The sequence below is a fragment of the Miscanthus floridulus genome, chromosome 13, assembly GCF_019320115.1.
Source record: "Miscanthus floridulus cultivar M001 chromosome 13, ASM1932011v1, whole genome shotgun sequence".
Lineage (NCBI taxonomy): Eukaryota > Viridiplantae > Streptophyta > Magnoliopsida > Poales > Poaceae > Miscanthus > Miscanthus floridulus.
Genome location: NC_089592.1, coordinates 90,066,825 through 90,093,521, shown reverse-complemented (window position 1 = coordinate 90,093,521; position 26,697 = coordinate 90,066,825). Strand labels below are relative to the sequence as shown.

Genomic DNA, 26,697 nt, shown 5'->3' with positions numbered 1-26,697 from the left:
TACGGACAGTCTAACGGTACCACCGGTGCACTAGACAGAAAAGATAGGGTCTCATAGAGTGGACCGAACACAGGGTTCCAGTGTCCGGTCAGTAGTGGCTGTCAGCGAGCAGGCGTCGGTCATCGATCGGACGCTGGTCGTATGCGTCCAGTCAAGGTGACGTGTGGTGATGCAGGCAAAGCAGAGAAGATGGAAGTGACCAGACGCTGGTGCTGCGTCCGATCGTGACCGACCGGATGCGTCCAGTCATGTCTGGTACCTTACTGGAAACGACCGGACGCTGGGGTTGCTGCGTCCGATCAGTTCAAGCTACTGTGTCCGGTCAACAGATGACCGTTGAGATCGGGTGAACAGTATTTGAAGCAGGGGACACATGGCGTGCATCGCACGACCGGACGCTGAGGTCCAGCGTTCGGTCGATCAGACCAGAGCGTCCGGTCATCTCGAGTTTTGCCCAGTAAAGGGGTAATGGCTCTATTTGTTCGTGGGGTTATAAATAGAAGCCATGGCCGGCCTTAGCCCAGTAGCTGAGCACACTAGAGCCTTGGTGGCTTGTGTGGTAGTGCTTGGGAGCCCTCCATCTCACATATACTTGATAGTGATCATCCGATTGTGTGAGTGAGCGATTCTAGTGCGATTGCATCGAGTGGCACTAGGTGATCGAGTTGCAAGCCGGTGGTGCTTGTTACTCTTGGAGGTTGCCACCTCCTAGATGGCTTGGTGGTGGTCTCCGTCGAAGCCCGCAAGAAGCTTGTGCAGCGCTCTAGAGAAGTGCTTTGTGAGGGGCACTGTGCTCGCCCCGTGGGAGCCACGAAGAGCAACTTTAGTAAAGCGTGTCATTGAGCTACCCTCACTTCCGGGGTAGGTTCTTGTGGCGTCCGACGTGCAGGCTTGGCGGGTGATGCCAATTAGCCGCCGAACCACCAAGTGAGCGGTCGACACAACAGGGACTAGCGTGTTGGTAAACACGTGAACCTTAGGAGAAAAATCATCGTGTCAACCTTGTTCTTCCCATTGGTTTGCATCCCCATTACACAAGCTTGCAATTACTTTCATATACATTGAGCTTGTATTGTTGCTTTTGTAATTAGTTAGCTTGTGTAGCTTGCTAGTTACCTTCTTGCTTGTGTAGCATAGAAGTAGCTCCCTTACGTGGCTAATTTGGTTTGTGTAACCTTGTTAGTCACATTGCTTAGTTTGTGTAGTTAAGTAATTGCGCTCTCTAATTTGGCATTGGTTGCCTTGTTATTGAGCATTGCTAGTGAGCTTAGGCGGCTTTGTGCTTTTGCTTACTAGCATGTGTAGGAGCTCCCTTGTTGCTTAAAGTACTAGTGGCATAGATTTGTATGACCTTGCTCCTAGAATTGGTTAGGAGAGCTCTGGCTAGCCCTGCACCTTAGTTGCTTAATTAGTATCTTTAGAAGGTACTAGAGAACATAGATAGATGGGTGTAGTCTTGGCTAGACCGATAATTTTAATTCTGTACTTGTTTTGGTTAGCCGACGCGATTAATTTTAAAAAAGGACTATTCACCCCCTCTATAGTCGCTATCTCGACCCTTTCACGCGCCGAGTAGACATAGGCGCCTAGCCCCCAAAGAGGGGAACTCGTTGGTAGTCCATCTTCTATGGGGTGCACGCGAGCGCACCCGTTGGGTGTAGCCCTATGCCCATGGCTGACTAGTGAGTCGGACAGAGGCTGAGCACCTTAGTACTATTTCCTAGGGCCACAGACTTCTGTGTTCCTACCGGTCGGGGTCTTCGCCCGTGTTCATCTCGCCAGCGACCTATGTGGTCAGTTGGATTCCTAAGTTGGGGTTGGGCGGCCCGAGCCCCCGAGCTCTGTTGGGCTCGGTAGGGGTCGGTCAAGTTTCATGCGTCACCCCGTCCACAGTTTCCGCAACTAGAGGGGTGAAAGGTCCTTGTTTGGTTTTGGTAATTGAGTTACAACCTAGGTGGACTATTGTGTTTATGTGAGATACATAGGTGATTAGTCCACAGGTACATGTGTGTGAGCAACATATGCCATGAAGGTGAAAATGGCTTGGAGATGTTGCAAAGCTCACACATGTGATGATGAAGGAGCTTAAATGCACATGAGACATGACATTGAGTCATGTGATCAAGATGGAGAAGATCAAGACAAGACTTGGCTTGATGGACCGGTTGCAAGCGTGAAGGGCAAGTCGAAGGCTTTGGAGTGATGGACCGCGTGGCGGTGAAGCTTGAGCAAGACTTGGCGCCGATGGACGATGGCAACGGTGAAGAGCAAGTAGAGTCAAGATCGATGAACTAATATGATCATGTGATGATATGAAGTGGATCATATCATTGTTGATCATGTTGGTGCATGTGTTGCATCGACATTGAAGGAGATGGAATGGAATGCGCAAGGCAAATGTATAACCTAGGGCATTTCATTTCACCGGTCATAGGTGTGTAGAGAAGTTTATGACCGGGTTTAGGATAGATGGCCGTACTATCAAGAGGGGCAAACTTATTTGCATATCGGTCATCTAGTGCCACTCGAGTGATCTAACTTTGCATTGTCGCTAGGATCGAGTGGCGTGGCGCTTTTGGAAAAATGGAATGTCTATTTTCTATTGTGCCAGATGCAAATTCTTGTGGTTAGCACACTTGAGCAAGGGTGAAGAAAATGGAGAAGATGCTGGCATCGGTCAACTGACCGGACGCTAGATCTGCATGCACCGAACGCTGGCAGGCTGCGTCCGGTCGCGCTGACGTGGAGTGTAGCAGTAGCTGGAGAGTGACCGGACGCTGGCTGCGTCCGATCGCGTTCGACCGGACGCGTCCGGTCATGCTCGGGAGCTTACTGGAAACGACCGGACGCTGGGGGTTCAGCGTCCGATCAGTTGAAGCTGGAGCGTCCGGTCAGGTCAAGTGACCGTTAGAACCGGGACACGTGGTCGTCTGTGGGCGACCAGACGCTGAGGTCCAGCGTCCGGTCAACACGACCGGAGCGTCTGGTCGGCCCGACCGTTGCCCAGTGAAGGGGTAACGGCTAGTTTAGCCCCTGGGGCTATAAATAGAAGTGGCCTTCGGCCATGGCTGGTGTGGAGCACCTTGGGGGACTTTGTGTCCATGCTTGAGAGTGCTTGGGAGCCTTCCATCACACATATACTTGATAGTGATCATTCGATTGTGTGAGTGAGCGATTCTAGTGCGATTGCATCGTGAGGTTGCATCGAGTGGCACTAGGTGATCGAGTTGCAAGCCGGTGGTGCTTGTTACTCTTGGAGGTTGCCACCTCCTAGACGGCTTGGTGGTGGTCTCCGTCGAAGCGCGCAAGAAGCTTGTGCGGCGCTCCGGAGAAGTGCTTGTGAGGGGCATTGTGCTCGCCCCACAGGAGCCGCGAAGAGCAACTCTAGTAAAGCGTGTCATTGAGCTACCCTCACTCAAGGGGTAGGTTCTTGCGGCGCCCAACGTGCGGGCTTAGCGGGTGATGCTAATTAGCCACCGAACCACCAAGTGAGCGGTCGACACAACGGGGACTAGCGTGTTGGCAAACACGTGAACCTCGGGAGAAAAATCATCGTGTCAACCTTGTTCTTCCCGTTGGTTTGCATCCCCATTACACAAGCTTGCAATTACTTTTATACATATTAAGCTTGTGTAGTTGCTCTTGTAATTAGATAGCTTGTGTAGCTTGCTAATTACCTTCTTGCTTGTGTAGCATAGAAGTAGCTCCCTTGCGTGGCTAATTTGGTTTTAGTAACCTTGTTAGTCACATTGCTTAGTTTGTGTAACTAAGTATTTGCGCTCTCTAATTAGGCATTGGTTGCCTTGTTATTGAGCATTGCTAGTGAGCTTAGTTAGCTTTGTGCTTTTGCTTACTAGCATGTGTAGAAGCTCTCTTGTTGTTTAAAGTACTAGTGGCATAGGTTTGTGTGACCTTGCTCCTAGAATTGTTTAGGAGAGCTCTAGCTAGTCCGGTACCTTAGTTGCATAATTAGTATCTTTGCAAGGTGCTAGTGAACATATATAGAGGGGTATAGTCTTGGCTAGACCGATTGTTTTAATTCCGCATTTATATCGGTTAGCCGACGCGATTAATTTTAGAAAAGACTATTTACCCCCCCTCTAGTCGCCATCTCGACCCTTCAAGGGGTTGAGCTAACATCGCTTGCCTCGATGGCTCGAGTGACGCGCTCGGTAAGCTCACTAATGGGCATGTCTGAGTGGAATCTGGGTCCGTCGTTTGTAACGAGGTCAACATAGCCCTCATGTGGCATTCCATTGCTCCTTAACCCGCCTTTCGGTAGATGCTCGAGCCATTCCGAAGACCAACTCAGGTGGCCCGCTGGCCTCCCCTCGATGTAGATTGTGTGGGCATGGCTCGAGGTTAGGATCGAACGAGAAGGTCGAGATAACCCTGTCCGCTTCTGAGCGCATTGGGCGAGGGCCGCTGAGGCTCATTTATGTTTTCTCCCCTGGCTTTGTTTGACACAAGGTGGCCTCAAGCCCTTTGTGAGCCAGCCTTCAAACCCTGGTTGGTCGTTGCTCATATCGAATGAGACGACTACCGCCTCGTGACGTAACACGAAGCATTGTGATGCAACAATTACATATGCAATGCTTGGATGTATGGGATGAATATATGACTGATGTATGAATGCATGCATGAGAATGGATGAATGAATGCTCATGCACTGGAAAAGTAAAACGAGGTTTTGTAAAGTTATCTCGATGGCTAGAGTGATGGGTTTGTTGAGCTCCTATCGGATATGTTCGAGTAGAATCCGGGTCTGTCGTTCGTGACGTAGTCGGCATAACCCGCATGGGGCATCCCATTTCTCCTTATCCATTTCTCAACAGCCGCCCAAGCCGTTGAAAGGTCCTTGTTTGGTTTTGGTAATTGAGTGACAACTTAGGTGGACTAATTGTGTTTATGTGAGATACACAGGTGATTAGTCCACAGGTACATGTGTGTGAGCAACATATGCCATGGAAGTGAAAATGGCTTGGAGATGTTGCAAAGCTCACACATGTGATGATGAAGGAGCTTAAATGCACATGAGACATGACATTGAGTCATGTGATCAAGGTGGAGAAGATCAAGACAAGACTTGGCTTGATGGACCGGTTGCAAGCGTGAAGGGCAAGTCGAAGGCTTTGGAGTGATGGACCACGTGGCGGTGAAGCTTGAGCAAGACTTGGCGCCAATGGACGATGGCAACGGTGAAGAGCAAGTAGAGTCAAGATCGATGAACCAATATGATCATGTGATGATATGAAGTGGATCATATCATTGTTGATCGTGTTGGTGCATGTGTTGCATCGACATTGAAGAAGATGGAATGGAATGCGCAAGGCAAAGGTATAACCTAGGGCATTTCATTTCACCGGTCATAGGTGTGTAGAGAAGTTTATGACCGGGTTTAGGATAGATGGCCGTACTATCTAGAGGGGCAAACTTGTTTGCATATCGGTCATCTAGTGCCACTCGAGTGATCTAACTTTGCATTGTCGCTAGGATCGAGTGGCGTGGCAAGTTGAGTGGCTAACATCCTTTGGGAAATGATTGTGAAAATGCTAACACACATACACATGGTGGTGTACACTTGGTGGTGTTGGCACATTTACAAAGGAGGTGGTGTTTGTAGGGGTGAGATGGGTTTGGGTCCCTCTCTCCCTCCCGCCGAGCTTGCTCGGCGGGATTCGGCGCTTTCGGGAAAATGGAATGTCTATTTTCTATTGCGCCGGATGCAAATTCTTGTGGTTAGCACACTTGAGCAAGGGTGAAGAAAATGGAGAAGATGCTGGCGTCGGTCAACTGACCGGACGCTGGATCTGAATGCACTGGACGCTGGAAGGCTGCGTCCGGTCAGGCTGACGTACGGTGACGCAGAAGCTGGAGAGTGACCGGACACTGGCTGCGTCCGATCGCGTTCGACCGGACGTGTCCGGTCATGCTCAGGAGCTTACTGGAAACGACCGGACGCTGGGGGTTCAGCGTCCGGTCAGTTGAGTGCTGCTGCGTCCGGTCAGGTCAAGTGACCGTTGGAACCGGGACACGTGGTCGTCTGTGGGCGACCGGACGCTGAGGTCCAGCGTCCGGTCAACACGACCGGAGCGTCCGGTCAGCCCGACCGTTTCCCAGTGAAGGGGTAACGGCTAGTTTAGCCCTTGGGGCTATAAATAGAAGTGGCCTTCGGCCATGGCTGGTGTGGAGCACCTTAGGGGACTTTGTGTCCATGCTTGAGAGTGCTTGGGAGCCCTCCATCACACATATACTTGATAGTGATCATTCGATTGTGTGAGTGAGCGATTCTAGTGCGATTGCATCGTGAGGTTGCATCGAGTGGCACTAGGTGATCGAGTTGCAAGCCGGTGGTGCTTGTTACTCTTGGAGGTTGCCACCTCCTAGACGGCTTGGTGGTGGTCTCCGTCGAAGCGCACAAGAAGCTTGTGCGGCGCTCTGGAGAAGTGCTTGTGAGGGGCATTGTGCTCGCCCTGCGGGAGTCGCGAAGAGCAACTCTAGTAAAGCGTGTCATTGAGCTACCCTCACTCAAGGGGTAGGTTCTTGCGGCGCCCGACGTGCGGGCTTAGCGGGTGATGCTAATTAGCCGCCGAACCACCAAGTGAGCGGTCGACACAACGGGGACTAGCGTGTTGGCAAACACGTGAACCTCGGGAGAAAAATCATCGTGTCAACCTTGTTCTTCCCGTTGGTTTGTATCCCTATTACACAAGCTTGTAATTACTTTTATACATATTAAGCTTGTGTAGTTGCTCTTGTAATTAGTTAGCTTGTGTAGCTTGCTAATTACCTTCTTGCTTGTCTAGCATAGAAGTAGCTCCCTTGCGTGGCTAATTTGGTTTTAGTAACCTTGTTAGTCACATTGCTTAGTTTGTGTAGCTAAGTATTTGCGCTCTCTAATTAGGCATTGGTTGCCTTGTTATTGAGCATTGCTAGTGAGCTTAGTTAGCTTTGTGCTTTTGCTTACTAGCATGTGTAGGAGCTCCCTTGTCACTTAAAGTACTAGTGGCATAGGTTTGTGTAACCTTGCTCCTAGAATTGTTTAGGAGAGCTCTAGCTAGCCCGGCACTTTTATTGCTTAATTGTTATCTTTGCAAGGTGCTAGTGAACATATATAGTGAGGTGTAGTCTTGGCTAGACCGTTAGTTTAAATTCCGCATTTGTATCGGTTAGCCGACACGATTAAGTTTTAGAAAAGACTATTCACCCCCCCTCTAGTCGCCATCTCGACCCTTCAGCCATCTGATCGACTTGGGGTGACTGGCTGCTTCTCCTCAATGGAGATTCTATCGGTGGGCCCCTCTAAACCTATCCTAGGAAGACGAAGGGTTGTTTGCGTGTGGCTGCGCCTCGTTTCCTATGCCTAGGTTGCGGTAGTGGTGGGTCCTGCCCAGGCCACATCCCTCTAGACTGGCAACGTTCCATTGGGTAGGCGCATCTCATTAGCCAGGCCACGTCCTGCCGCACATCCTTTCGCATTAAATAGGGGGAGGAGAGGGTTTTTTCTTCCATCTCTTCGCCTTTCCTTCACCACTACCGCTTCCTCTTCCTTCTTTTTGCTAAGCACCTTCATGCGCTGTGGGGGTTTCTAGGAGAGAGGAGAGCAGAGAGAGGGAGAGGAAAAACTTACAGATCCATTCGTAGGTCCGTGGCATGATGTCAAACTTAAGGCCTTCCAACGTGGATGAGGAGGTGTTGGCCGCCTTCGTCGAGAAGGGACTGCTCCCATCAAAGGAAGTGGCATATTGGAGAGCTCCCGCACCAGGGGAGGTTGTTCTGTAACCCCAGGCCGATGAGGTCGTCTCCTTCCCTACCTTCCATGAGCGCGGGCTCGGGTACCAAACGCACTGGTTCCTGTGCGGGCTCCTCAACAAGTGGGGCCTGGAGTTGTAGCATCTCAACCCGACTGGGGTATTGTATATTGCTGGCTTTGTCACCGTCTGCGAGGCCTTCCTCGGGATGGAGCTGCATGTGGACCTCTTTCGATGGAGCTTCAGCGGGCGGGCCCTGTCCGAGGGGAAACTGCCCAGAATCGCTCCAATCGGTGGGTTCGCCCTATAGAAGTGGCCTAAGCCATCGGTCCCCTACCCAGTGTACTCCCCCGGTGACTCCAATCGAGGATGACACGGCGAGTGGTTCTACATCAGGAACTTGATGGAGGCGTCATTCCCGACGTTCACTAGGGAGCGGCCGGAGAGGAGGGAAAGCTGGTCATTGGGTCCTGCCCATCGGTAGAACAAGCTGGAGATCATTGAGATGGAGCTTTGGAGGCTCAAGCGGCATGGCCTCAACTGGTTGCGTGTCTTTCATACCTTCTTCTGCCATTGGGTCACCCCGTTGGCGGAGAGAATGTGACCGATGTGGAAATACTCCGGCCCAACGAATCCCAACCGCGCATCGTCGGAGGAGTTGTCAAGGGATGAAGTCTAGAGTTATCTTGATCAAGTGTTGTAGTTGAGGGATGATGAGTCCCTCAAAGGGACACCCGGACCTCTCCATGCCGTGAAGTTGTCCAATCTGGTATACTCCTTTCCCGTGACCTTTTTCCTTTCTGTTTTGATCTTTAGATTGATTTTAAGCCACCTATTTTGCAGGGGCTTATGGGCTATAAATTCCGTCCACATCTTTCGAGAGGGGCAGAAGGCATGGCTCGGCAAGCCACCCAGAGGGAGGTTGTGCTTGCTAAGAAGAAGAAGAAAACCGCGAAGGTCTAGAGGAGGTTTGAAAAGGAGAAGGAGATCAACCGATAGTTCCACGGTGGCGAGCGCCGGGAGGAGGTGGAGGAGGAGCTCGAGTTGGATGACCCCACGAAGTCAGGCGATGATGTGGGTTCCTTGGAGGATGAGGGAGACGAGGGTGCTGTCGTGACCTTGGTGGAGTGCCGCATGCCTGTGGCTATGCCTGTCGATGGTGAGCGCGGTATAGAGACACGCGGTGACGCTCTTGAGTCAAGGAAGCGCGCTGTAGGTGAGGATGCGACCCACAAATGGGAGGCGAAGTGGTCGCGGTCACCGCGCTCTTTGGAGGCATCATCAGCTTCACGGCCCCCTGCTCCAAGTGTGGTGGAGCACGTCGGTCGGTCAAGGGACGTGATCGTTCCCCTACGTCTTCGGGGTCAACGCATGTGCGTGACCCCTAATGGGGAGATGCTCCACCAGTTGCTCTAGTGGTTTCACCACGAGCTAGCGGCCATGACCGTTTGTGGGCCGAACGGGGACTGGCCAGGTTGCCCCCACCCTTAGTTCATCCGAGGGGGCACAGGTCGTGACCCCCGAGCGATCCTCGTACGGTCGGCTCGTCGTTAGCTGGACGGGGCTTCAAGGTTCTACTGCTTTCATCTGGATATGTATTCATGCTTCCCTTTGTTCTCATAGTTGAGTTTTTGAGTGTGACTAACCTACGCTTGTGCCTTTTTTACAGCGACCAGGAGCCGGCAGGACTGGGGATCTCCCCACCTCCCATGCAAAAAGTGTGGAGACCCAGCCTACGGTGGGTTATGACAAGCGAAGGGGGAAGCAGGCTGGTGGCGGTGCGACCTTCCTTAATGGGGGTTGCGTCTTGCCGATTGGTCATAAGCACGGTGGCGGTCGTGATGGCGGCAATCCCTGTAGTGATGGCGGAGGCCAGGTCAGAGGTGACTCTTGCGGTCCCTCCCCCGCCAGTCGTGGAGGAGGAGAGGAGGAAAACTTGGCTCCCCATCTCGCCCGACGGAGGGGCGCTCGATTCGCCGCCTGGTCAGAGCTGGAGGGGGCTGGAGGAGCCGTGGCCAGGGCGAAGGTAGAGCAGCCACCAGTGAGCCATGGCGTCCTAGTGGTGGACATCCCTCCGACGGCGAGGAAGACATTGGGGTGATGTCGCCAGCCATCCTACCGTCCCGGGAGCGGGCGATGAACCCACCGTCAGTTAGTGCTGTGATGGCTGGATCTTTTGGTGGGTCACGGGCGACCCACGAGCTCGTGTGGCCTCACCCCAGTGAGCCGAGAAAAGCCCGGTTCATTCTTCGCGATGAGGAGGAGGTGAAGCTTTGGCACCTGCTTGGGAGAGAGAGGGCTATCGATGGGGTCCAATCTCGCTCTTACCAGGGCGAAGCTCAAAAAGGCCTTGGAGAGGGTTGAGCTCCTCCATCAGGCCATGACCGTCGACCTGCCCCACGTTGCGGTGGTAAGTTTTTTGCGTTCATGGTGTTGTCTTTTGATTTCGTCCATCAGGCCATGACGGTCGTCTTAAAACGTCTGCTTCTTGTCACGCAGGACTTGGAGACGATGTCGATCCGCAAGTCCCAGTTTTTCTGGGAGGAGCATGGTTGGATGGAGTAGGAAGTGGCGGTGTCGCGACAGGTCGATGAGCTTAGGCGCAAGCTGGAATCCGCTCGTTGTGAGTCCCAAGACCGGTTAGTAGAGGCGACGGGAGCCCGAGAAACAGAGCAACGCGCGGTCAAGCGGGCGACTGCTGCAAAGCAGAAGCTTCATGCGGTGCAGGCTCACTTGGCAAGGACCGAGGCGGTGCTCTGGAGGTAGAGTGGAAGGCTCGGTCGGATGCCGAGCAGGAAGTGGCCACGCTCCGGGGGCAGATGCTTGGGGTAGAGGAGTCGAACGCTCGACTACTCGAAAGGGTGACCCAGCAAGAGGAAGGGCTTACCGTACTCGAAAGCGCCCGCCTCAGTACATACCTATCCTATCCTCGGTTGATGTCTTGAATTTTTCTTTTCCTTACTCCTAAATCTGTCGTCCGTTTCTAGAACTAGGTGGAAAGGTTAGCTCTCTAGAGCAGGAGCTGGAGGCGACCAGAGCGACGATAGGTCAGAGCGCGGAGGCGCTGGCCTGGTCCCTGGAGGAGCGAAGCATTCTTGAGGGAGAGCTCGACCAACTCTACAACATCATGTAGGTGGTGGTCGCTGAGGTGTTCGGGTCGAGCCCTAGCACCAGCACGCCCGCCGTCCAGCTGGTGGAGGTCTCGAACAAGGTTCGGGCACTCATCTCCTACGGCATGTTCTATGGGACGTCAGGGGTGCTGACGTAGGTGGCGACCCACTACCCTTACCTGGACTTCGCGGCCGCCTACAAAGGATATGCCAGCGGGTGGAGTACGGATGAGATCCAGGCGTTGGGGGAAATGTGGCGCCACAAGCATAGGTGGTCACCGAGCAGGTCACCGCACGGTGAGTGATGGAGGCTCATCGCTCGATGGTGGCCGTAGGTACGTGCCAAGAAGACGTCGTCCAACCTGCTGTGGCGGAGGCTGGGTCGGAGGCAAGCGTCGTCCCGCCCGCAACCGAGCCGAATGTCGTTCCGACCGCAGCCGAGCCGAGCGCCATCGTCCCGACCATAGCTGAGATGCCTTCATCTTTGTCGGCCGCACCATCCGCCGATACGACCGGAGGACCACAATAGAATTGTATAAAAGTAGTTAGTCTTTGTAAAAAGATAAATTCATGGGGGAGCCCTCGTGTGAACAGTTTATGTTCTTTTGTGATGAAATCAATCGTGAGGGGAAGCTTGCCCCGCCCGTCTTTGCTTTTATCCTTGCGTAACTTTGATTTTTTTTCCTTTGCTTTTCACACTTGCCCGTTGATCGTGGGCTGCAACCTTAAGAACCCGGGCGTGGCCCACGAGGCTCAGCTGCTCGTAACCTTAGGTCGTGGTGGGGTCTAATCGGTCGATAGGCTAAAGCGTAAGTTACCTAGGGTAGTCAAAAGAACGGGGTGCCCTTTCGTTTGGGCGAAAAGTGTTACTGAACGACAGTAAATAGGGAGTGGTATCACACCCCCATGGAGGCCCCGAGCGACCTAGGCCAAGAGTGCTCGGGCTGGGGTGCTATAGGAGCAAGTTTTAAATAGAAATGAGCGGTAAAGACCAAGCTTAGGGAAAGAAATGACATAACTGTTCGATGTTCCATGTGTTGGTGAGAACATTGCCGTCGTCGTCCTTCAGCCAGTAGGCGCCCGATCGGATCAGCTCGGCCACTAGGTACGGTCCTTTCCATGGCGGAGAGAGCTTTGTGCTTGTCCTTGGTTGACTGGGTCTTCCAGAGTATGAGATCACCGACCTCGAGGGTCCTTTCCCTGATTTCTCTCTCGTGGTACCTGCGGAGAGTTTGCTGGTAACGAGCGGAGCAGATGGCGGCCATCTCATGAGCCTCGTCGAGCAGGTCAATGGTGTCCTGCTGAGCCTCCGTGGCTTGGTCTTGGTCGAAGGCCCTCACTCGTGGGGCATCGTGATCGAGGTCGGATGGCAACATGGCTTCAGATCTGTACTCCAGGAAGAAAGGGGTGAACCCCGTGGATCGGTTTGGAGTCATTCTTAGGCTCCAGAGGTCTGTTAGGACCTCTGCAAACCATCGCTCGGCATACTTTTGAGTTGGTCGAAAATGCGGGGCTTGAGTCCTTGGAGACGAAGGCCCAATCGATCCTGATGTCGTATCCATCACAAAAGTCCAGGAACTTCTTGCCGATGAAGTTGGTTCCGTGGTCAGTGATGATACAGTTAGGAACACAAAATTGATAGATGATGTCGAGGAAGAACTTGACCACCTCTTCCGAGCGGATGTTGGTGATGGGCTTCGCCTCGATCCACTCGGTGAACTTGTCCACCGCCACGAGTAGGTGAGTGAAGCCACCTGGGGCCTTTTTGAGGGGCCCAACCATGTCGAGGCCCTAGACCGCGAATGGCCAGGTGATGGGGATGGTTTGTAGCTCCTACGCTGGCAAGTGAGTTTGCCGAGCGTAGAACTGACATCCTTCACACCTACGGACAACCTTCTCTGCGTCTCGGAGTGCAGTGGGCCAGTAGAAACCTTGGTGAAAGGCTTTCCCGACCAGCGACCTCGGGGCCGCGTGATGTCCGTAGATTCCAGCGTGGACCTTGAGGAGGAGTTGTTTCCCCTGGTTGGTCAGGATGCACTTCATGAGTACTTTCGACGGACTTCGTTTGTAAAGTTCGTCACCGATGGCAATGAACGTCTTGGCGCGTCGAGCGACTCATCGTGCTTCAGTCTTTTCTGGTGGGAGGACTTCTTCGAGGATGTAGGCGAGCAGCGGCGCTCTCCAGTCGGCCGGGTCGAGCGTCATCACGGTGGTGTCGCCTGTCGACGTTGCGATAGGAATGTTAGGGCCTGAGCCCCCGAGCGCCTGGTCGGGGTCGGATCGCGTCGGAGCGCCGGAGCCCCCGAGCGCTTGGTCGGGGTTGAGCCGCAACAAAGTCGCATCCTCCAAAACACGGGCAGACGGCTCGTGGAGGTCGTTGATGAAGACCCCATCTGGAGATGGAACCCGACTGGCAGCCAATTTCGCGAGGAAGTTGGCGGCATCGTTGTCCTTTTCGGGGGACATGATGCAGCTCGATCCCTCGGACCGTCTTATGGTTTGTTCCGTTTTTTTATTCTCTGTTATGTGGGACCCGCATAAAAACTGCCTGATTTTTGGGACCGTGTCGCATTTACCGGATCCAGTAGAGGGCGTTGCGTGGCCCGTGTGATGGTCTATTCCGTTTTTTATAGCGTTGTCAAGTTGTATAGAATAATTTATGTACACAAGTTGTATAGAATAACTTATGTGGTGTTGAACAACTTTTATATATAAGTTGTGTTTAATAACTTTTGTGTTTTCAAGTTTTGATATAAGTTATAAGTTAATTTGTTCCTTTATGTTTAATAACCTTTTCTGTTTCACATTTTGACATAAGTTATAAGTTAATTCGTTCATTTGTGTTTAACAACTTTTATACATAAGCTGTGTTTCATAATTTTTATGTTTCTGAGTTTTGGTTGTTATTCAACACAACTTATGTATAAAAGTTATTCAACACAACTTATGTATATAAACTATTTTATACAACTTGTTAGTCAGCCATATTAGTCAGGTCTAAAAATAACAGCGCAATACATATTTAGACGGGACAACAGGGCTTCATGAAGCCTGCGGATTCAACCTTTAGGCAACTGACCCACGTAAGCAATAAAACAGCAAAAGACAAAGAAGACGTCAGATTAAAATCCAATGGTTCAAGATGTGTGTGCGAGAAGGTGTCGAAACACACGATTCTTGCTGTGCCTGGCATCGGTTGTTTCCTGGGCTACCATCACACGGTTGTTGGAAGCCTACAAAAACATCAAAATGACAGGTAGACAGTCCCGACGAAAAAACATCACATTAATTGTCCACCATGCATTTTGAAGGCAATTCATTTGCATAGTAGTATGCCTAGTCTAACAGATGCTTCAACTGCATGTATCTTTATGTGCTTTTATATACCTGAACGAATGATGCCATAGATGACCCTAGTGAAAGGTGCATGCTCGTACAAAAATAAGTTGAGAATCTCACTACGGAAGCAACGAGATATTGCTATGCCCAGCTCACAGTTCAGCAGCTCACAGTTCAGCAGGGACTAGAACAAAATTGTCAGCTAGATGTATCACCCTCATCACGTGATGCAGATACTCTGAAATGTTCCGAGCTCCCAATTAGGTAATCACTGAAGCCTTACATGCACCAAACAAAGGCATAGACGCCGTCACTGACTCACTTCTATGGGGTTGCAACGTAGAACAAAAATATCCTACCAAATTTCCTGTTCCTTGCTTACAGTTGGGCAGCCAACCTGATTGATCAAAGAGGCGGTACAAGCACGTGTTTAGTTCCCTGAATTTAGGTTACTGTAGCACTTTCATTTTTATTTGACAAATAGTGTTCAATCATGGACTATAATTTCCTATCAAACTGTGTAATTAGTTTTTTTTTCCATCTACATTTAATGCTCCATACATGTATCGCAAGATTCGATGTGATGGCTACTGTAGCAACTTTTGGGAATTTAGGGTGGGAACTAAACACGCGCCAAAAGTCACATTCCTGGTATTAAACTAGTGGCCGCTGCTTGTTTTCCTCGGAATCAGTTTGGTCTTCTTACATTGATAGTACATGGCTATGCATTTTTTTTTGACAAAATGCTCCAATCAGCTCACAAATGGTTAACAAGTTTGTAAAATACCTTCATAAATCAGAGGAATGTGTTAACCTCAGGACTAAAGAATAAAGTAACAGAATTACTACAGACAGCCCATAGTCACACAAGCCTGGCCCTTGACCTTCAATATTTCAAGCACGAGTGCAAGAATCATATTGTACGTTATTCCTCCCAATCAAATCAGGAGCATCTACATAGGCCTGTAGATACTAACTAATTTCTGACATGAGGGCACCAAGTGATCATACAAAGGTTGATTACAATGTTGCACATTTTAATGCCTACAAGAATAAACAATCACTTATAAAGAATATGACAGCAGTTCTACCTTTGGTAATGCCACCAGATCGCAGGTGGGAGGGCACAAGCCACAAGGTTTGACCACATTGCCACATTGATACAACAATATCAAAGGATACACCAACATTGGTAAAATGTACTCTAGCAGGAACACAGGGACTCAGATCTACTTATTGCTGATAACAAATCGAATTGCCTACTGATATATGCTGGTAGCTCATTTGAACTAAAACTTTTCTTCTATATTAAACAGGTTCATAATCACAGATATGTAGTCACACTTGTTCGGTGCCTGCAAATGATAATGAAGACTATATGAGAATCCCACGGCGCCAAGAACCAAATGAAATTATTTAGGTCGAGGGTTATATGGCATTGTCTTGCCTCCATGACCTCCCTTGTATATTACTCTATTCAGCCTGATAGATAAGAAGTCAAGAACAAAATGTGATGAGCAAACAGATTGATAATATATGTACTCTATTCTTTTCACACCCTTACAGAACATGTTGATAGATATACATTCACAGAAGGAAAAAATAATTCAGCGCGATGCAAAAAGGAGTTAAGAGTCATTCAGAAATGCTGTGTGCAATTGACAAAAAAAGAGAGTAAATCCCATAACTCACCTTTGGAGCATATGGGGCAAAAATGGCCTTCACGTCTTCAAAGACCTCAGGAATTGGTTTTGCCGCATCAATCTAGGTTGCAAATTCCAACAGAAGGGCCAGCAATTAATTAAAATGTGAAAAATATAATGATGGTCATGAACTCAAAAGGAAGTAAGGAAGACTACTCCATCAGATTATCTTGCCATCTATAAACATCATCCTTCTAATCTCATATATTTAAGTTGGCATGCATCTTGTTCCAATCTGTGCTTCTATTTATAGTATAATACTACATTTTGCATCATTAGACTGCAACAGGAGTAACCCTCAAATGATAAAAGTCCATTAATACCTTTTTAACCTTGTCCTTTGAGCTATAGTACTCAATCACAGGCAAACTAGATTCAACAAAAACTTTGAACCTTTTCCTGATAGTTTCAATGTTATCATCAACTCTTCCCTGCAAAGAGAACAATAAATATCAGAAACAAAGACTTTGTGACTAAAAATATGCACAAGTGAAGGATCATTAAGGAAACCTGATTGCGCCCCAGAAGACGTCTTTCCATCTCTTCCTCAGCACAATCAAAGAATAGAACAAACGCAGGAGAAATTTTTGTCTGCAACAATGAGGAACAATTAATAGTCTAGCTAATTCATTTAAACATACAATAAAGAATGAAATATAATCCCTTGATCCATCATTACAACTGGGTACAACCAAACAAAAGAAAGGGCCTTACAACATTCTCGAATGCAGCACGATTCTCTTCGTTCCTTGGAAATCCATCAATCAGAAATTTGTCATTTTCACTTTTTATCATGGCCTCCTTCAACAGCTTTATGGTTACTTCTGATGGAACAATCTTTCCCTCCTTTATCATGTTGTCAATCATGGTTCTGAAGAACATTAAAGTGCATAAAGAACATAGAAACATATAGAGGTCAAATAAATGAGTCAACAGGACTAATCTAATTTTACTTGGAAAAATGTGTTAAGAAGGAAAAGGAAATAAAATGCAGTTAGCTTTCTTATGGAGGGATTGGAAAAGGAAGATACCCATTCTCCGAGCCAGATTTGATCTCTGCACGCAAAAGATCTCCGGCACTAAGATGGGTGAATCCAAAGTGTTCCACTATATTGGTACACTGTGTGCCCTTTCCACTTCCAGGACCACCTGTGTCACAAAGTCATATCTTTTGAGTGCATATATGTAACCAGATATATTTAATGAACCCATTTTATATTTTCAAAGATGTATAAGCTCATTTTCTTCCATGAGGTACGATATGCAATAGGCAAATGTAATAAGTGAAGATAGAACAGATACCTAGAACGAATACAACAGTAATTTTCTTGCCACCCAGCATATTCTCAGTGACCTGAACGTGTGGAGTACATTTCTAAGATGAGGTATAACTTATGAATAGCATAACTTCCACAATGCGAGGGTATTTCCTTAGACACCATGTAGAAAATATATTGACGATATGAAAACTAATTTCTCAGGTCATGAACCAGAAAAGAGAACAAGGCATATATCCCAGTAAAAGTAACTAATTCTGAAATTTAGGCATAAAGATACAAGACTAAAGGGCAACAACTGTAAAGGTAACAGGAAATAAAAAAAAAAACTCAGAAAGGAACTAATGTTGGACTGAAGGGTTAATAAATTAAGAAATATGTTTTGATGCTGAAAAATTGAGGTGCTCCACATTCTCAATGAACCTAGGCCTTTGCGACAGTAAGTGGATTATCAAATATGTAGGTGATCAATCAGTAGCTTCAAGTAAATCCAAGGTACCTCCTCAGCCACAACTGCTGAAGCATCCACAGCTGTGCCCATAGCTCAAAGCTACTCTGCAGATCAGTTACAATATGTAAATATTTGCAGCTTTGTACAACGGAAGTCCAAATTTTCATATCTCAAATGTGGAAAAAGAAACATATCGTTGAAAGTCAAACAGATTGTTTTTATGTGCTGAAACTAGGCAAGTATAGGCGATGTTATAATTAGGAGTTGGGACACCTAATTCCCTTAATAAAAAGATATACATTGAGGTCTGTAAAGGGCCACGGGCCATGGCTTATAAGAACTGATACGTTTGCGTTGCTTTGTTATTCTGGAATTTGGAGACAAGCAGGCACAAGGACAGCTGTATTGATCCAATTTATTATATAGCAAAAAATAAAGAATCACAAGTATAGCAACAGTTTGGCTCGAACTAGAACTACCCTGGTCTGGCTCCAATTTTATTTATGATTACTGAGACAATTGGCCACTAAATGGCTCCAAGCAAATGAGACGCGACAAGGGATCACAAGCTCACAACTAGAACACGTGGCCCGCCCCGACCTCCTGGAAGTGGGAAAAAAAAATCCCACGGTCTCAGGAGGCTGCAACTAACCAACCAATCACCCCCAGATCCGGGTCCAAACGCACAATCCCATGATCACACATCTTCAGATCCGCGCCCTAGCCTGACCTAAACCTCCGATGGATCCATTCCAGCGGAGAGATCAAATTTACAGCCGCCGGACCCAATCGGAGCGGACCAAATGGACCCAAGGCGCGAGAAGCGATCAGCATGGATTGTCGGGTGCACGGATGCTCACCTCGGGCCGGAGACAGCGAGCCGGTGAGCGAGGTGAAGGTGATGCGTGCGCGGGAGAAGGGGAGGCGGGCGGGCGGCTTTTCTGTGGAGGCGGGGGGTACAGTAGGTGGGGAGAGCAGATGCAGCCGATTCGGGTCCCTGCCTCCTCTCACGCGAGTGCGATCAGTTTTTTTTTTTACTTTGATTTTATAAAGCAGCTTCATTAGTAAACCTTAAAGTCTTCAAAATTGTTAGTAAAATAGCTTTTCTAGAAAATAGCAGAGAGCTGAAAAAAACTAGTACTTTGAGCTTCACCTGCAAAATTGCGTTTGTGAGCGAATCTGAAAAAAAAAACAATTTTTACAAAGAAGTTGTTTCATCCGAGCCTGTTTGATAGGAGAAGCTAAAAACAACTTTTGTTAAACTGGCCAAAAGCTGTACCAAACAGCCCCGAAGTCACCATGTACACAATACACCGGGGCACAAGAAAGGCTCGCACTCCCTTTTTTTTTTAACCTCAATTAAGAAGAATATAAGTCACTACAAAACGTATCCACACAACAGTCGAGCCACTAGCACTTAGCGAGAAACACACAAGAAGGTCATCATGCATCATCGTTTGCCTAGCCTTAATGCAAAAGCATGTCTGTAGTCACTTGTCCACTAAGTAAACATGGTTTTCACCAGGAGAAGCTCGAGACAAGGAATGAAGCCCTCAGCGACGTCGCAATCAGCCCGAAGGTGCTGTCATACAGCACGTTCGCTTGCTCATATACGATCGTGGATTATAAATTGGAACTGTATTTTTCTCTCGCACCAAACCAGCCAGCAGTAAATAATCCACGATCGTTTACGACAAAACGAACAGGCTAATAATCAACACTGACGAAGCGTCGAGCGGGGCTTTCACTGTGAATTAGAACAGATGGAGTATAACTTTTTAACGTGAAGAAATTCACATATATAACGTTAATTAAATTCTGAAAGAAAAAAGAGAGAGAAGAGATATAGCCTTTGAAGTGAAGAAATTCACGTACCTAGTGTTAAATTTTAAATGGCACATGATTGAATATTAAATCGCATAGATTGAACGTCAAACTAACGAAATCTCTCTTTGTTCATGTTCAAAAGAAGAAATCTCTCTTTGTTGAGCCTGCTTCTCTTCTTGCCTTGTTATCCCATTCCTTTTCGCTTGCCACATCTGAGGACTGCTTCTTGCTTCTTCCTGCGCTCCCCGCTCCTCTTCCTTTTTGCCGCTTCGTGTGGATCGAGACGAGGGGCGTTGCTGATCTGCCGGGAGGGATAGACTAGAGAGCCAATCTGAATAAGAGGCTTGCTATTCAGCTCCGCGCCGCCCACGGTCGCTGCGTCACGCCGTGCCTCCAGCTCCGCGCCGCGCCTCCAGCTCCAGTCTGTTTTGGGACGTCGTCCCAGCGCCGATCCGTCGTTCGTACCCTGCCGTCCCCGAACCGCGATCCGGAACGCTCGTTCCCGGGACGCGGATCTCCGCTACCTACCGCGATCCCTGTGACCGTCGCTACCTCCCTTCATCGCAGCCTGTTGCTGCACTCAGTGAGAGCTACTTCCCATTGCGCTGCGAATTGATGCACAGATTCGTTCCCCATTACTTCCGGTTGCATCTCCACCTCCAAAATTTTTGCGTCCCGATGCACTGATTCGTTTTTCCGACTAGTTCTACTTCAATTTGGGGGTCGGGAACTGTCCTGTTCTTTCATTAGAAAATCTTTCCAGTAGCACGCAAGCACAACTGAATCACTCAATTCGTGATAGGATAGATAGGTACAGTTCTGCCCAGGCAATCTGCATTTGGGGACTAATTTAACTTCAAGATGAATACTTGCAGTTTTTTTTTCGAAAACCTTTTCCTCATGTTCATTGAAGTGCAAAGAGAGAAGACCTGACTTTTCATTGTTCATCTAGATGGCTTTTATGGTTGCATCTACGGTTGGGCACTCATCCCTTATCTACGCAATAAAAGCAGCCTGTAAGGTGCTCTATTTTGGAGAAGAATAGGGACAGAATGATATATCTAAAGAAATTATATTGTGGTTAGGATTCAGACTCAATTAATCTTCTTAGAATGAGTAAATATGTCTTCTCAAGCTATGCACAAAGTTTCGTTCTATGGATGCACTCCGGGATACTTGGCACTACTCAGTTGAGGAACAAGTTGCCATGTTTCTTCAAACAGTTGGCCACAAGGAAAAGAAAAAAGGGCGTACCCAGTGCAGAGAGCTCCCGCTCTGTGCGCGGTCTGGGGAAGGGTGTCAGTGGCAAGCCTTACCCTCGCCTGTGCAATGCGAGGAGACCGCGACTCGAATCCGGGACCTTCCGGTCACAGGCGGTAAGACTCTACCGCTTGCACCAGGCCCGCCCTTCAAGGAAAAGAACAGGGACATTTTTTTTAAGGTCTACTAAAACTGTTAGTAGATGTTTCAGTGAAGCTCTGTGACACAGGTCAATAGATGTACCCTTCAGAATCCAAAACATCGCGAGATTCTACCGATATTTTGAGGTCCAAAACAACACAGAATTCTATCCAAAGTCCAGCGCCAATTTATAAGTGCTAACTTCTAATTTCTATAAGGTAGGATTGCATCAGCAACTTATAAGACTATTATGAAAGATGTAAGATCTTATTTGGCTATAATGTGAGTCGTACATTGCTTTAGGACCATATTAAAACCTGATGTGTAATGCAGTTCTTATTATTCATGCAAATTTTAAGTTGTCATTTCCAGATATGGTTGGGAACAGTGTGATGTGGCAACACCTGGAAGTGGAGGATCTCCTTCTTTACCACAAGGAGAAAATCCTTCTCTACTACAAGGAGAAAATCCATGAGTCAGGGAGGGCCTTTGTTCTAAGGGAGGTCCATCATGAAGAGTGTGCTCGAAGGCTTAATGAAAAGTATGGTACTAACTTCACGTGGAAACAAACCTACAACAAGTACCACAAGCTTAAAGGAGAATGGAAGCTGATCATGGAGGCAAAGTCTGCTAAGGGTGCTAGTTTTGATGATGTTCAGAAGAAGATAATCTATGACGAGATAGAGGTTGTCAAGATGAAAGCTGTAAGCATACATAATAAATATCTTTGTCACATATATAAGTTACATTTGCAAACTGGATAGTATCCTAATGAAACATAGTTTTCTTTTGTGTAAATGTAGAAAGGTGATAAGAAGGCTAAGTACTACAATGTTCCAATTCTCCTGTATGATGAGATGGAGTTTGTCTTCACGGGGAAACATGCTACTGGAGAGTTCAGTGTTATTGAAGCACCATTTGTTAGCTCAGCAAGGCAAGAGAATGATCTCGTTGGGAATGTCGACCCAACTCAAGAACTGGCAGATCTGAATGGTGATCCTTCTCAACACGATTCCGACACCCACCCAGAGTCTGATAGTCCAAATCCAAACCCAGTAGGTTCTAAGCGCAAACACGAAGAAAAGGAGAAGAAAGGGAAATGGGCTAAGCAAGGTGTCCCCATTTCCATGCAGGCCTTGTCGGAAGCAGTGAGCTTTACCCATGGCACTGATCCACACGAGGGTATTTTCAAAGGCATTGAAGACATGGATGAATATCCTTTGCCGGTTCGTCTTGATTTGCTAACCTATCTTGCTCAAAATCGCCACATTGCTAACATGTGGAAGGGACGGAAGGAGGAAACTTTCAAGCAATGGGTGGCACGATGGGTCGCTGGTCACTATCCTTTGTGATTCATGTTTGAAGCTGAAGTCGTCTTATGATTCGTTTGTACTCACAGTAGGGTCTAACCTAACTTTATATGGCAAGCTGCATATTTTGACCGTATGTCTATGCATGGCAAAGTTTTTTTTTTTTTTGATAGTATGAAACTAGATAGTGAGTGTTAAGTCATGGCGTGGCCCGCTTGAGCAAAGAAATTGAATCTGGCTTTGGGCAGACGATCACAGCTACTGCAATACTAAACGTCACATGAATCTATCACAGGGAATGATAAAACCATTTGTCCACTATAAACAGAGGAACAAACAAACAATGGTAAAGAAGCCGGTATACCCATCCTATTACACGAAGACGCGCATACTGAATATTCGAACTAGCAACAACTGTGACCATTACAGCTCGATATATTTTTGTCTTTGTTTTCGATATTCGAGGACCTACGAAAATAAGAGAGAACAACTATCATCCAGGGAAGGCGATCTTTATGTAGCCCAGAACAGATTCCAAGCTCCAACCGAGAGAACAACTATCATCCAGGGAAGGCGATCTTTATGTAGCCCAGAACAGATTCCAAGCTCCAACCGCTGATGTCTGCACATGAGAAGGAAGCCATGAGTGACCGTAAAAAGAATACAGAAAGTAAAAAACGTGCAGGTAAACTAGAAAATCAATGTAGCAGTAAGCAGTTTGTGAAATTAAAAGGGAAAATAAAAACTGCACAACTAAAACCAGAAGATGCAGGTGCGGCACTAAGCAGTTTAGGAACAGCATGCTTAATGCACAAGTAGCAACAGTTTAAAGGAAAAAAACTCACAGAAAGCATAACTTCAAAGTACCATACAGAAATAAGGTGTTGGCATGCATTGACACATCAACAGTAAGACATGGTAGTTGATAGAGAAATACTAACGTTCGCAGAATGAATCAACGAAACATGGATGTGCTTGCCTAATAACTGGGCTACAAACTCAACCTACATGATCATAAACCAAGGAATTAGATTACGAAAATAAAAGACAAGGAGTAAATTTGATGCCCTAAATTGGCTAATAGAAGTAGTGACACAATTGGCAATGAAGCAATTCATGCATTGTCTGTGTGCTCTCAAAGCTGCAAGAATGATATCATGCCAATTGTGTCACTATTAGAGGTTCATACACCTACAGCGGAGTCAATTATCTTATTGTGGAAGCAAAGAGCTATTTCATTGCCCAGCAGGGTTTTGAATCCCCACTAACACCACAGCACGTGATACAACAGAATGTTCCCATTTATGAAACACACAAACAAAAGGACAGCCAATGCTACTTACATCTGATTGCAGCGTACAACAAAACAGCCTTTACAGATTTACTCTTGTTTACATTTTGGCAGCTAACCTAATTACAAGATGAACTGACAAAATAACAAAAGTTACATAATTTTGTGTACCTAAAAAGTTACATGAAGAATATCAGTACATAAACTATATATACATCAATATGCCAAAATAGTGAGCATGCTATTTAACAGTTACAAGCTTATATTTTAGACAAGGCCAGAATGTTACAATTCTTGGCTAAAATAATGCCAACTAGCTACAGAGAGTATCAACCGAACCTAAGGATCTATACAAATGATTTTACATAAAGGTCAGTAAAAAAAAATACATGACAATGTTGTGTAGGCTTTTGTCCTAATCTACCACAACAGACAATGTCAATATGCCACAGCACTACTTTACAGTACAATTCAAGAGTTACAGTTCAAAACAAACAAGAGATCAGATCAAGCATAACTTACATATCAAATTATTGCTACAACAGATCAGCAGTTGCTAGTTGTTACTGAACAATGCCTGGGTGCAAAAAAGACGCTGCCCTGGATCGTCATTGCCTCTATACTAGATGTAGCTCAGCCAGCTACACTATTGAGGTGTCATCCGCCTACGTTTAGAATGGTCGGCCTCCCTCGACCTGCTACGTATCCCAGATGACCTCCCCCTGTCCCAGTCTTCATTACGCTCTGAATCACGATCCCTGTGCCTGTGATAATCACCATAACGATCTCTGTCATCCCTGTGCCTCTCCCTATCTCTGTCCCTCTCTTTGTCTCGGTCTCTCTCTCTGTCACGGTCTCTTTCCCTGTCTCTGTCATAATCACGATCCCTCTCTCGGCCCATGTCATGCTCATTCCGATGCCTCCTCTCTGGCCACTCCTGTTCAGGGGGCATATCTTTCTCTCTGTCCCGTCTCCTCTCTGATGCCCCAGACCATTCCCTCTCTGGTGGCCTCTCCTTCCCATGGCTTCCCCCTTCCCCATACTGATGATCAGATGCTGCATCATCCCCATAATTTGATTGTTCTTCCGCACCCCAAGCCCCCATGCTGGGATCAGGCCACATCCCCACCCCACCAGCCCCCATTCCACCACGACCAAAGAAGGCCGGGTTTACATGTGGTGCAACAACTGGAGGAAATGGTTGCATCATCCCAGGAAACGGCCCAGCACCTGGTCCAACAGGGAAGTTACCAAACCCACCAACCATCCTTCCCATTGCACCAAAACCAGGATCAAACCCCTGGCCCAGCATGCCCCCTTGAGGCAGCATCGGGGGTGGTGGAGCAACCATGCCGTTCCCAATTCCACGGCCAACTGCCGGACCCATTCTATTGTTCCTCATATTACCAACAGGGCCTCTACCTCCACCACCACCTCTACCCCAGTTCCCACCACCACCGCCTCCGGATACAGCACCTCCTCCACGTCCACCACTGTAATTACCAGCAGCATGAGGCATTCCAGCACCACCACCCCCTCTACCACCCTTTGGTTGCACCGATGATGTCTGTGCAGCTAAGGCCTGCTGGGTCTTCACCTGCGCCTCGCCCATGCGGCGCACAGTATGGGGAGACGCGAATGCCACAACACATGGACGGCCATTAAACGAGTGGCCGTTCATGCCCTCCTTGCAGGCAGCGGCGGCGGCAGGGTCGTAGAAGTCGACCTGGCAGTACCCCTTGGACTTGCCGCTAGCCTTCTCGTCGAAGAATCTGACCTCCTTCACCGGCCCATACTTGCTGAGCTCCGCCTCCAGATCAGCGTCGGTTGTCCACCAGTGGAGGTCGCCGACGAACAGCGTCTTGCCGCCGGGGCCATCGCCCCCACCAACGCCGGCTCCGTTGGCGACAACGACGGGACCGCCGCTGTAGTTCCCTCCCGGCCGGTGGAACCCGTCGCCCTGCTGGATCTGGTGGTGCTGAGGCGGCGTGGGGGCGGGCCCGGGCGGCGGCGGGAGATTTGGCTGGGGCTGCGGCTGACTCGGACTCGGCGCTGCCACAGCAGGCGCGTAGACCTGCTGCTGGGGCGGGGGGTGCGGCGGGGGCTGCTGCGGCTGCGGCAGGGGCGGAGGAGGGAGCTGTTGCTGCTGCTGGTGGTGATTCTGCTGCGGGGGCGGGGCGTGCTGGGGCGGCGGCGGCGGGTGGGAGTTGAGGAGGAAGCCGTCGCCGACGTTGACGTCGTTGTAGAGCTCGTCGAAATCGTCGTCCTCGCCGTAGTACTGGTCGACGTCCTGCACGGCGGAGATGGCCTCGCTCCGGTGGAACGCCGGGTCGCCGTCGGGGTCCATGGCGACTAGGGTTAGGGATTGCGGGATTGGGGTGGGTGGGGATGGGAAGCTGAGGAAGGAGATGGAAAATAAGATTTTATAGTATGTAAAAAAATACAAATCGGAGCCGGAGACCGGAGAGGCGACTTGCGGCTTCTGGACTTCTGCAGCGCTCGCGCTCGTCCGTGGGCCCACATGATGGCGGGAGTCGAGTCTTGAGATAAGGCTCTTGTTGGGCCTTATTTACTCCATGGGCCGTAGGTCTGCTTTAGGAAGACCATGTGATTCGAACTCTTCAGTTCCAGTTTGAGCCAAATTCTAAAGTTTGTGGAGAAGTTCAATTTTGCAAGGCCTCGAATGTTTAAAGAGAGAAACTCAGGGAGGAAAATTTGACACCAAAAATATTGTTATACCTCATGCAAAGAGTTTACGTATGTAACCTTACTTCATCAACATACAATTACAAAGGATTTTGTTATCTAGAAATATTACTAAACCTCAATGCGAAGAGTTCAAATATATAGCCTTATCGGGGCTGTTTGGACGATCGGAACGGTTCCGATTCTGGTTAGAATCAGAAGAAACGCTTCCAAACTACCTCACCCAGAATCGTTTCAGCCTCGAAACGCTTCGCATGGATTCACGTTTTATGTCTGGGCGAGAGAAACAGCTGAACCCCTGGTTTCGCTAGATTCGGCTTCAGTCTCTCTCGTATACTATCAACTGTATTTTTTCTGCTTATTCTTTTTAAGTACAACAAGTTCAAATGGATTGTATTCAAGCTATTCTTTGGCTACAAAAAGTTTTAGATTTTTTAGAAGCATATTTTTATTTATATGTTTTTTGTTAAAAAAACATTGTTTTTTTATTCATAATCTAGTCTACCAGCCAAACAGTTCCATAAAGTGATT

At 48.2% G+C, this 26,697-nt stretch overlaps 3 protein-coding genes across 6 annotated transcripts; 1 reads left to right on the top strand and 2 right to left on the bottom strand.

Annotated features, from left to right (window-relative positions):
- Positions 1–15,168: 15,168 nt before the first annotated feature.
- LOC136500582 (UMP-CMP kinase 4-like) lies at positions 15,169–18,644 on the bottom strand. 2 transcript variants are annotated; one of them, XM_066495963.1, is made up of 10 exons: positions 18,492–18,644; positions 17,680–17,735; positions 17,206–17,257; positions 16,935–17,052; positions 16,618–16,774; positions 16,414–16,494; positions 16,227–16,334; positions 15,893–15,964; positions 15,648–15,682; positions 15,169–15,555 (listed from the first exon to the last, which is right to left on the bottom strand). In XM_066495963.1, exons 2-9 carry the CDS (start codon positions 17,719–17,721, stop codon positions 15,674–15,676), a joined length of 639 nt encoding a protein of 212 aa, XP_066352060.1. In that variant the 5' UTR covers positions 17,722–17,735; positions 18,492–18,644; the 3' UTR covers positions 15,169–15,555; positions 15,648–15,673. The 2 variants fall into 2 exon arrangements, with proteins under 2 accessions (XP_066352060.1, XP_066352061.1); XM_066495964.1 differs by having other exon boundaries at positions 17,680–17,730; positions 18,492–18,639.
- Positions 18,645–19,624: 980 nt separating this feature from the next.
- LOC136501053 (uncharacterized) lies at positions 19,625–22,333 on the top strand. Its single transcript, XM_066496543.1, has 2 exons — positions 19,625–21,563; positions 21,663–22,333. Exons 1-2 carry the CDS (start codon positions 21,180–21,182, stop codon positions 22,209–22,211), a joined length of 933 nt encoding a protein of 310 aa, XP_066352640.1. The 5' UTR covers positions 19,625–21,179; the 3' UTR covers positions 22,212–22,333.
- Positions 22,334–22,496: 163 nt separating this feature from the next.
- LOC136500383 (uncharacterized) lies at positions 22,497–25,839 on the bottom strand. Of its 3 annotated transcripts, XM_066495723.1 has the most exons (3): positions 23,983–25,839; positions 23,111–23,173; positions 22,497–22,791 (listed from the first exon to the last, which is right to left on the bottom strand). In XM_066495723.1, the coding sequence occupies exon 1, from the start codon at positions 25,805–25,807 to the stop codon at positions 24,107–24,109; it is 1,701 nt and encodes a 566-aa protein (XP_066351820.1). In that variant the 5' UTR covers positions 25,808–25,839; the 3' UTR covers positions 22,497–22,791; positions 23,111–23,173; positions 23,983–24,106. The 3 variants fall into 3 exon arrangements, with proteins under 3 accessions (XP_066351820.1, XP_066351818.1, XP_066351819.1); XM_066495721.1 differs by lacking the exon at positions 23,111–23,173 and having other exon boundaries at positions 23,513–25,839; XM_066495722.1 differs by lacking the exon at positions 23,111–23,173.
- Positions 25,840–26,697: the final 858 nt, after the last annotated feature.

Excerpts from the sequence above, each read along its gene's own strand:
- LOC136500582 (XM_066495963.1), bottom strand. The coding sequence starts at position 17,721 with ATGGGCACAGCTGTGGATGCTTCAGCAGTTGTGGCTGAGGAG. Across the intron at positions 17,053-17,205 it reads TACTGTTGTATTCGTTCTAG|GTGGTCCTGGAAGTGGAAAG; the intron begins GTATCTGTTCTA and ends TTTGTGACACAG. Across the intron at positions 16,495-16,617 it reads GTGCTGCATTCGAGAATGTT|ACAAAAATTTCTCCTGCGTT; the intron begins GTAAGGCCCTTT and ends TCATTGTTGCAG.
- LOC136501053 (XM_066496543.1), top strand. The coding sequence starts at position 21,180 with ATGTGTAATGCAGTTCTTATTATTCATGCAAATTTTAAGTTGTCATTT. Across the intron at positions 21,564-21,662 it reads AGGTTGTCAAGATGAAAGCT|AAAGGTGATAAGAAGGCTAA; the intron begins GTAAGCATACAT and ends GTGTAAATGTAG.
- LOC136500383 (XM_066495721.1), bottom strand. The coding sequence starts at position 25,807 with ATGGACCCCGACGGCGACCCGGCGTTCCACCGGAGCGAGGCCATCTCC.